The 10,149-nt window shown below is 35.4% G+C and overlaps 1 protein-coding gene and 1 long non-coding RNA gene across 2 annotated transcripts; one reads left to right on the forward strand and one right to left on the reverse strand.

Annotated features, from left to right (window-relative positions):
• The first annotated feature begins 3,688 nt into the window (after nucleotides 1-3,688).
• Nucleotides 3,689-5,038, forward strand: LOC149672381 (uncharacterized). Its single transcript, XR_016367097.1, has 2 exons — nucleotides 3,689-3,862; nucleotides 3,923-5,038. It is a non-coding gene; the product is annotated as an uncharacterized LOC149672381 (long non-coding RNA).
• Nucleotides 5,039-5,136: 98 nt separating this feature from the next.
• On the reverse strand, nucleotides 5,137-6,675 carry LOC149672382 (uncharacterized). Its single transcript, XM_089840277.1, has 3 exons — nucleotides 5,870-6,675; nucleotides 5,637-5,756; nucleotides 5,137-5,576 (listed from the first exon to the last, which is right to left on the reverse strand). The coding sequence occupies exons 1-3, from the start codon at nucleotides 5,910-5,912 to the stop codon at nucleotides 5,389-5,391; spliced, it is 351 nt and encodes a 116-aa protein (XP_089696403.1). The 5' UTR covers nucleotides 5,913-6,675; the 3' UTR covers nucleotides 5,137-5,388.
• Between the last annotated feature and the right edge of the window lie 3,474 nt (nucleotides 6,676-10,149).

The following is a 10,149-nucleotide window of genomic DNA, read 5'->3' on the forward strand; positions in this document are numbered from 1 at the left end:
TTTATAAATAATAATTATATTAAAAATGTTCATATTAACCTTTAGAACTTGTTAGTTAAATAATTAAAAATTTCCAACTTAAATTTTACAATGATAAAAACTAGTGCGGCTTCATATTGGTCCTTAACATGCTGGTTAATTATCTACACACTAATTTTACCTTCCGAATGACACTAACCAATTATAAGCCTGAAAGCTCTAAGCACTGCTCTCTCAAAACTATCTAATTGTGCTAGTTGCACCATCGATTTACTTTTAAATTTTCTAGGAACAAGTTCAGATTACCCGGCGCTTGTAAAAGTTCAAATAAGTACATATTCGTTTTCAAGACAAAAACAAAAAAAAAAGAATTTAAATTAAGCCCAGGGTTAACGTTTTCAAAATTTTTAAATAGCTAAAACAATAATTTGAAGTTGCAGAACAAGAATAAAGACTTCATTTTGTTTAAAAGTCCGTGGTAACCCGCACTTATACCACTTTCTAACATTTGGAATGCCATTGAACATTTCAGAAAAACGAAAGGGGTTCTGAAGGGGGAAAAAATACCGCGATAGTAAGAGGCTGTGCTTCAAGGCCCAATATCGTGCTTATCATGCAATGCTATAACTAAAGCAAAAATGAGACATAACTGTGTCGTTTCCTTCAGCATATAGTCAAACATTATGTAAAATGTTACTCTGATATTTTTTGCTTTATTTCCAGAATGTTAACGGACGATTGTTACGCTATTACCCACTTGAACTACAGCTTACTCATGCATTTTTAAATAAAGAAATGGTTTTCTACTCAAAACTATTTACTTTCTTTATAGCCCAGACACTTGAGCAATCCAAGGGATACGTAGTCTCCCACCACCACAAACCCCAGGAAATTTGGAATGTCACCTAAATAATCAAAAATGAATGCAAGCAAGTCAATATCATTGTTTAGCTCTTGCTCAAATATGTACAATTTCTCTGTTGTTTCATAACATTTTCATGTTAACGCATAAAAATTAATTGTTAACACTATTTACTTTCACACACCCAACTATTTACTATGCTTGTCTAAGGCGAATTCTCTGACACACCCTATTTTAGTAAGAGTCACCAGATAAGCCAAATGGTATGCAGGGCTCACGTCAACTCAAACGCTCAAATTTATAATTTATAAAAAAGCAAGCCTAAAGTGACAAAAAAAAAGAAATGTCCTTGACGAATACAATTTTTTCAGACATGAAACAGGTTTTCATAATTGTTCTTTACATGAATAAAGTTCTTTTAGAATCTCGAATCCGAATGCAAAAAAACAAATAATTCGTTTCAATCTAATTATTACGAAATGAAAACTTAAAAAAAAAAGTTATAGAGCAAAGTTGGGTTCAGTATTTTTTGGGTTTGATCAAATGTCATGTCACTATTTTTGCGTTAAAACCGTCCGGCAGCTTAGTGATAGAAATATATTACGTTGTTGTTGAGAAAACAAATAATACCAAAAAAATTAAAAATCTATAGCGATAAATAATAGGTACTTTCCGTATAAGTGACTTTCACGGAGAAAAAAAACTGACATAACAATCAAGGTTGGGATGGAGTCGTGGGGTTTTACTTTTTAGTGAAAAAGTCACACGGTATCAGCCCTTCATCTCTAAATACTAAAAATTAGATTCAATGATAACAGTACATTTCTTACTGAACATGTATTTAAAACCCAGGACATCTCCAATATCTACAAAAAATCTGACATTTTTCAATGAGAGTAAATGATTTCAATCTTTCATGGTCCCATGCCCATCAAACTAAGTAGCTTGCAAAGGCAAATTACGCTTCGTTCTATTTAATTTTATTCATGCTGCTGCATGATGAAAAAGAGACAATAATTCTTACTTGCGCTTTCCATTTCATTTTGTTAATTTTTTTTTTGAAACATTTCCTACAAAAATTCATAGAAATTAAATTATTAGTATAGGTCGTTTACAGACATGGAGGATTTAAAACATTTAAACTTGAAGGTCAGGCTCCCTGGAGGACAATAGCCGACCGGCTTTTGTCCTCTAGTTAGCCAGGCTTTACTGTGCAAATCATATGAATACTCCATGCGAGTAAACCATCTTTTCAAAAATATATCCAACGTTACTCCTCGAAAATATATACATAGTTTACAGGCATGTAGGATTCCTGACATTAACACAAGGCAGACGATTTTACACACTTAAGTTGCCTGGTCTCCTTGTGCAAATGGTATGAATCCTCCTTGCGTGTAAACTATGTATTAATTAAAAGTTTCAAAAACTAAATTGGAATAGCTTTAAACGAACGTCATGTCCACAGTTCCTACTATTTATTTCCATAATCATTACTCCTTGTAACTTTTTAGGCCCATATTTTTGAATCAATGTATGACTATTTTTGAAAATAGTGACACAAAAGCCGACAGTAGGCCTTACTCTCTTATTAAGTGGTCACAGGCTTATTTTCAGTGATACATTTAAAATATAACAAACTTGAGCCCTTCTAAACCGATACATCACTAAGCAGAATTACATAACTGAACATTTTCAGACGAACCTAGGCGTTAAAGTTCAAACTTATTTAGTCTAAACGTCACTCTTCTTCCACAAACAGATCACATGACAAACTTTAAAATAACAAAGCACCTTCTCTGCATCATAAATTCAACTCCAAAATGTAATGTGGTTCTGTGAAACTTCGTTTTAACCAATATTGTTGTAGTGTCAGTTAAAACTAACATATGCCCCAAGTCTCCAATTTTTAGTTTTGCCGCTCTTTAGAGCTGGAAAACTATTGTTCTGACCGCTGCTGGCTGGCTTTTTTTGCTGTGACCTGAGGAGTTTCGTCATAAATATTTTGAAATTCCCGCGATTTTTAACTGAAAATTCACCCGAAGTTCACGTTACGCCTCATAGGTGGCGTAACGTATTTTATTTCAATTGAAATTATTTTTCCGTCGGTGCGGGGCCTCGAACCTGCGATGTGCCGATCCATACTAGACGCCAGTGAAGGCGCCTGAATCCGTGACTCAACCAACTGACCCACGCTCGCTTAGTACAAAACCCGAGTTAAGTTAGACTGTAGAGTAGAGAGAGGTAGAAGCGAGCGGGTAGAAGGATGTGGATCCCCTACCCACCCACCCTCCCCTTCCCGGCGCGCGCCAACCAGCTGCAACTGGATTTTGTAAGTGGGAGAGGAGAGAGAGTAGAGAGAATTTTCCGGAGGCTTGCGTAGCGCCCGCCAAATTATTTTTTGCAATGTAATTTATATCAATGAAACATACTCATTTAAAGTTAGATAATTATAATTAGCTAATATGATTATTATATTTAAAAAAAATTATATTTTTTAAGTAATAAATTTAACGATAGTTGCTGAAAGATCCAAATAGAGGGCAACATGAGATGTCATAGATATTAGTTTGTTTTTTCTCTCTGCCTCCAGGCTCCTATTGCAAGGTCCAAGGCTTAACGGATGATCGATGATTAGATGGTTTAATCAGGTGTTTAAATGTAACTTAATCCCGGCGATACCATGATTAATGACAAACGCAATCAACATACTCATGGTTTAATTAAAGTTAATTAAATTGAATTGCTCAAAGATAATTATAAAATTAAATCAACAACTCAACTATCTGCTCAACGATAATTTGGCTAGTTTTTGTCAGTTATGCTGTTTATTTAAACGTAATTAAACGTTGGTTAAATACTGCAGCGTGTATGGGTGTAAATTTCCACGCGACGTTAAATTGTCGAAACAATGGGATATAGCTTTAAAAATGGGTAAACCACACACCAAGTCCATGGTTGTCTGCTCCCTTCATTTTAAATTAGAGGATTACCGCCTTCAACCGAAATATGAATATTCAGGTATGTTTTAAGCGTATATTATTAATTTAAAACCAATTATAATAACAGTTATTATGGCAGATAAGTTAAGTTACCCTCCCAGACTTAGACCCTTGGCTGTTCCTTCCAAAAAACTCCCGTTAAGGAAACATGATCAACAAAAGTTCAAGGCTAATGGGAGATTGGAAAGACTGAAAAAAAAGGAATCAGCTCTCACAATCTCCAACTTTGCATGCAAGTGAAACAGCTGAAATAAATGGACCAGCAGACCCAGAAATTCTAGCTGAAAGATTGGGGATTGATGCGGTTCAACAAACTACCGAGGAAACTACGACCGACAAATGCACCACTCCAAACCCCAATGATAAATCAGGGTTGCCACGGGTCAGGGAGAACCTATAAAACCTGGAAAAGTCAGGGAATTTGAAAATGGGCCAAAAAGGTCAGGGAAAAGTCAGGGAATTTTATTTTAGTAGGTAAAATTTCTGGGGATAAGTCTTTATTGAAAGAGTAATGAAAGTTTCTCATCCTCTCTTAACACAGAAAACTCTAGAGCAATCCTAAAAAAATGTCTAGAATTGTTTTTCTAAAGTTAATGCTCTCTAAAGAAATCTACCAGACTGTTATTTATAGTTAAAATGTTTCTTAATCGTTTTGGTGTGAAAAATACATTGGAAAACTTAAATGTAGAGACTTTATTTAATTATAAGCACTTAAAACGTGCTGTAAACATTTACACTTTCGGCCTAAAAGGTCAGGGAAAATCTCAGAAAAAGGTCAGGGAATTTGGTTTTGAATATTCCGTGGCAACCCTGTAAATGCATTATGGTCAACACCTTGGAAAATCATACATGTTATGTTAATGCTTCTAATGGAATATTGAATGCCACCTCTATAATTTCATTAACAGGATTACAAAGTACTGGTCTATTTGATGCGATCATTAAAAATATTAACAGTAAGTTCATACCCCTTTTTCATGGACAAATAAGGTAGAGAGGGCCTAGAATGGGGGAAAGTACGAGTCTCGAGATAGGGTATTTTTGACACTCATGAAACTAAAACTTGGCATTTGATTTCATTCACCGCTCTATCAGCTTTGTTTGGAATAAGTAAAGTTCAGACCTCAAATCATTTTAAATTAACTCTTACGCAGTTCCCAAGCTTGTTAAAACCCGTGAAAAAAAATGCAAATAAATAATGAAACAAGACTCCTGACATTTTGTAAAACAATTTTATTTAATAAATTTGTAAGATTCTATCACATTTTAAGGAACTTAAAAATATTTCTTCAGCCTTATTTGCGCCATTACATTCCGTCCTTTTTATTCCATTTCGAATAATTTGGAATGTAGTAATTAAAATAAGCAAAAAAACCTTTTAAAATAAGTAATTTATAATCTTGGTAAAAGATTGTTAGTAAATTTTTGGTCTTTAGGCACATCAATAACAAAACAGTCATCTTCCAGTTTGGAATAAATTCCAAAATGACATTTTTGAAGTCCTAAAGGGGCCAAACTAAGTTGCACTTGCCCATAATACATTTGCTAGGGTTTCAAAGAAAATGTTCCGTCCTTCTTGATTACGTAAGGAGTTTTCTTGAGGACTGTTTCTAAGTTTCCTTTTTCACCAATGACTGGACACTTCATTTCGACCAAATTATCGTTGACTAGACCGTCAGGGGAACACCCCAAGAATGGATAAGAAGGGTTGACTTCAAAGCCAATCTTCGGTACTTTTAAATTAGACTTTTTTTAAAGCAACAAGTGTTTTTTTTTCGTTTGTAATTCCATACTGTGTGAATTCATTTCAATTAAAGTTTGACTGAAGAGCTTTTTGAATTTTTTCAGTAGGATCTTTTGGAAAATATGTGTAATACTCGTAGCAATTTTGACAAGAGAGAGAGCAACAGGTACTAAACAAAACAAAACAGTATTACCAATTTTTATACTCATGTTATGACCAAGGCTTAAGAGTTTACATAACTAATCTGGTTAATATTAGGGTGATTAGGTTTTCAACACTTACCATTTTTGAAAATATTCTCTTCTGAAAATTGTGGTTCATTCATTGCAAGAAATTCGAGTACTAATTTTCATTTGGCACTGAATTATAAGTTTAAACGTCACATACACTCCCGCTGATGCTACTACAGGCCTCAGGCCTGCCATTTTTTCCCCCTAGATCAAGCTTCGCGTTTTCTCCGGACGGTGCCACTAGTGAATCTTTTTTTTCGTTCTTGGCGCGGAATCTGAATTCAACAATAATCCAGTCCCGACCGACTCCCGTAGAAGTTTTCGAAATATTTCCACTCCCTTCCGACTCCGTTCCCTTTCAGAGATAATATTCCCAAAGCCACCCAAAGTCAAATGGTTTATTTTACCCAACTCCAACTCCGACCAAAAATGAGGGAGTCCCTTGGCTTTCTATGGAGTTGGAGTTTTCCCAAAGCCTTTGCAGTCCTCTACTAGAGAGGCAGTTGGTGTTCGAATCTCCTACTAATCAGGGCCCATCTACCAGTCAAAGTTCTTTCATTCCGATTTAAAACGTCGAGATTTTAAATCCTAAATATCAGTATTTTTTCGTCTTTTGTCTCGAAATATTTCTTTCGTGTGTTGTCAGCACGCTTAAAACTAGGTTATAGATTACCGCAAAATCACTCCAGTATAGGAACCAGGGTCGTGCTGAGAACCAAAGCTAGAACAAATTTTATATTGAATAAGCTGCCGTCGAACATAGGGAGTTGCCAATCCTGTAAGCCTGAGAAAAATTTCCTCACTAAGTTTTTACTTTCGCGAGTTTTAGAGGTTCGGAAATGTATTGGTCCGACCCTGCCTGGCAGGCTGGGCGTCCCTTCAACCACATTTTTATTTATAAATTATTTCCTTACTAAGTTTTTACTTTCGCGCGTTTTAGAGGTTCGGAAAAGTATTGGTCCGACCCTAGCTGGCAAGCTGGGCCTCCCTTCAACCCCATTTTTAGTTCTAAAATTGTTTTATACTAAAATAAAATATATAAAATTGTTTTTAAATTAACTTTTTTGGCACAAATATTATGAGATTTTTGTAAGTTTTTCGGTTCCAGCTTCTCTGTTTAATTAACGCTTAGTACGTCATAAACAAAAAGGAATGAGGTTGTTTTTGGCGGTAATATATATCGGACCTGCCTTCTATTCAGTACGATTTTCTCTGTTCTTTATCTCCACCATCCGTTTCCGTGTCCCGTCTAGCGTTGTTCTTTAGGGCTTATGCAAATTACTTCATTTCTATTGCGTCAAGTTTCAAGAGAACATGACTCGGGGCTAATTTTAAGCGCTTGTTGCATATTGCTAATAGCGTGCAATCAATGAATAATTTTAGTACCCAAACGCATCAATTATCCCACAAATATTAGGTTTGCAACAAAAATATCAAGAAAATTGTTCCAGTTCATAGGACAGAAGTTGATTATTTACTTGTTTCATAATCTATAACCCAAAATCAAGCTAGATTATTTTTATTCATAATTGGAATGATATTTGATATTTAAAAGAAAAAAAATAACCGTAAAGTATATATGCCGGGGTCACCTTACAATAAATTTAGCTAGCCAAGGCAAAACGTTAATATGGCCGGGGCCATCTTGTTCTACTAAGGGATATACGTACTAATACTGTGGCTCATTTATTGAGTAGATGTATTAGTGATGTGTTGCCCCTCTGCCATACGTAACCAAATGCATCATAGCACTGCAGTGCCGTAAACCTCAAATAGTATTGTATAAAAAGGATTAACCAGGTAAGACCAAAGAGAAACACTAATTTAACAAATGGCGTAAGGGGATCGAATCTGAAACCCTCTTGCTTATTGGCGAAACAAATAATCGATTATTATCTTGTTCATTGTCATATTTACACTATTAGCGCCCTTTTATTTTCAATTTAGCGTAAAAGTTGGCCACTCATTCTTTGTCGCTAGCGATACGGTATTTTTATGGGTCTAAACCCCAGTTTAAAGCAAACCAGAACGGATATTACTGACACTGAAGCAAACAAACATAGATTATCGTTAGGGAAAATACGTGGCAGTATACCCCAGAGATCTGGATTTACATAAAAAATATTTTAGCAATTAATGCGAATTAGGGCATTCGAAAGATTACTTTAATTGAAATAAATAAGCTTAATTCTACGGATAATCACTTTTGTAGGTTTGGCGACCCACGTGGATGCAGCCCAAGCCCAACCCCAACAGTCACACGATCTCAATGCAAAGGCCCAACGAAATTTTCAATGAACTCACTATTGTATTAATCAAAAATGTCTTGATTAGAATCAAGACCTAAAAAGTTTCGATAAGACTGAGGTTATCACGTGACTGAAGGAACAGATATTAATTTTTCTTTTTAATTGAAACTTAAAGGCATGCTTAAGGAAAAACAGCGTTCCATTACCGTTTTCCATTGAAATAAATTATTTTACTGGTAATCAATTTTAAAAATTTACTTATCTCGGCTTTTCGACCACAATTCCATTCCCCGAAAACATTTTATCATTACATTAAAACATTTGGGAGAGTACGTGTATGGTTTGGCGTTTTAAAAGGTTCCTAAAGACGTTACATTCCCATTCGTGACCGGCACGCTTCGCAGTGGAACATTTTAATTATTCTAAAACCAATGGCGCCAAATTCAATAGGGACAGTAAGATTTTTACTCGCGGTTTTGCAAATGACGTTATATCAAGTGTACTTTAGTCAACCGTCGTATTGTTCTTTCTCATAGTTCAGGTTATGCCCAATTTCTCTCTCTATTTTCTAACAATGGTTAGAGAGTATTTGATTAGGCACGGCACAACGTTATATACATTTGTAAATTCTAAGAAGGAAAAAGAATTTATTTTTTTATATTTTGGTTTGAAATAAATAAACTCATGATAGTAGTTATAACGAACAGAAAGTCAAGGGAATGGCACCGGTAATGAGCAGCAAAAAGGGAGGAAAGTTTGCTTGAAGTTAGCAGAGGGACATGGTAGTGAAAATAGTAATCTAGAATTTTGTTCGTTCAAACCTTAATATATCATGAAAAATTCAAGTGAGGAGGCGGCAATACCTAGAAAGATTGATTTTGGCAGATAACAGCGAAAAAGTATGTTCTCACACTACTACACTGGAAATTTCAACTCCAGTTTACATCAATTCTCCCTGGTCGTACTAGTAGCAGGTTAAGCTATAGTTTGCTCAGGTCCTGTTAGTCTCGAAAGGGTGATATAGTGCTTGTAACTTTTAAAAGGTTGTTGTCATGGCTAAACAGACCGCTATTACAGTTTTTTTTATTATTTTTTAGCTTATTTTGACACGTTATCTCCCAAAAGCTTTAATGTAATGATAAAATGTTTTCGGGGAATGGAATTGTGGTCGAAAAGCCGAGATAAGTAAATTTTTGAAATTGATTACCAGTAAAATAATTTATTTCAACGGAAAACGGTAATGGAACGTTGTTTTTCCTTAAGCATGCCTTTAAGTTTCAATTAAAAAGAAAAATTAATATCTGTTCCTTCAGTCACGTGATAACCTCAGTCTTATCGAAACTTTTTAGGTCTTGATTCTAATCAAGACATTTTTGATTAATATCTGTTCCTTCAGTCTTCATTTTAATTAAGAATGTTAAGAATTTTTTACATTTTCAAAATCTGAACTAAGCAGAAACATATATAAAGGGGACCATAAATTTAGCTCAATCAGACATTTATTTATAATGATACTTCAAAAAAAAAACGTAAATGATTAAAAGTTTGGGTAAGTACCCACAAGCACCCGGGGCAAGTACCCACAAGTACCTACAAACACCCACAAGTACCTACAAGCACCCACGAGTACCTACAAGGACCCACAAGTACCTACAAGCACCCACAAGTACCTACAAACACCCACAAGTACCTACAAACACCCACAAGTACCTACAAACACCCACATGTACCTACAAACACCCACAAGTACCTACAAACACCCACAAGTACCTACAAACACCCACAAGTACCTACAAACACCCACAAGTACCTTCAAACACCCACAAGTACCTTCAAACACCCACAAGTACCTTCAAACACCCACAAGTACCTTCAAACACCCACAAGTACCTTCAAACACCCACAAGTACCTTCAAACACCCACAAGTACCTAAAAGCACCCTCAAGTACCTACAAGCACCCTAAAGTACCTACAAGCACCCTCAAGTACCTACAAGCACCCTCAAGTACCTACAAGCACCCTCAAGTACCTACAAACATCCACAAGTACCTACAAACATCCACAAGTACCTACAAACATCCA

This window comes from Phalangium opilio, unplaced genomic scaffold (assembly GCF_054372755.1).
Source record: "Phalangium opilio isolate 3A_F unplaced genomic scaffold, DU_Popi_V2 ptg000053l_1, whole genome shotgun sequence".
NCBI classification, from domain to species: domain Eukaryota; kingdom Metazoa; phylum Arthropoda; class Arachnida; order Opiliones; family Phalangiidae; genus Phalangium; species Phalangium opilio.

What these genes read in the sequence shown, in the direction of transcription:
- LOC149672382 (XM_089840277.1), bottom strand. Translation starts at nt 5,912, where the DNA reads ATGAATGAACCACAATTTTCAGAAGAGAATATTTTCAAAAATG. An exon ending in AGAGAATATTTTCAAAAATG is followed by an intron (nt 5,757 to 5,869) that starts GTAAGTGTTGAA and finishes TGTTTTGTTTAG; the next exon opens with TACCTGTTGCTCTCTCTCTT. An exon ending in AATTGAAATGAATTCACACA is followed by an intron (nt 5,577 to 5,636) that starts GTATGGAATTAC and finishes CTAATTTAAAAG; the next exon opens with TACCGAAGATTGGCTTTGAA.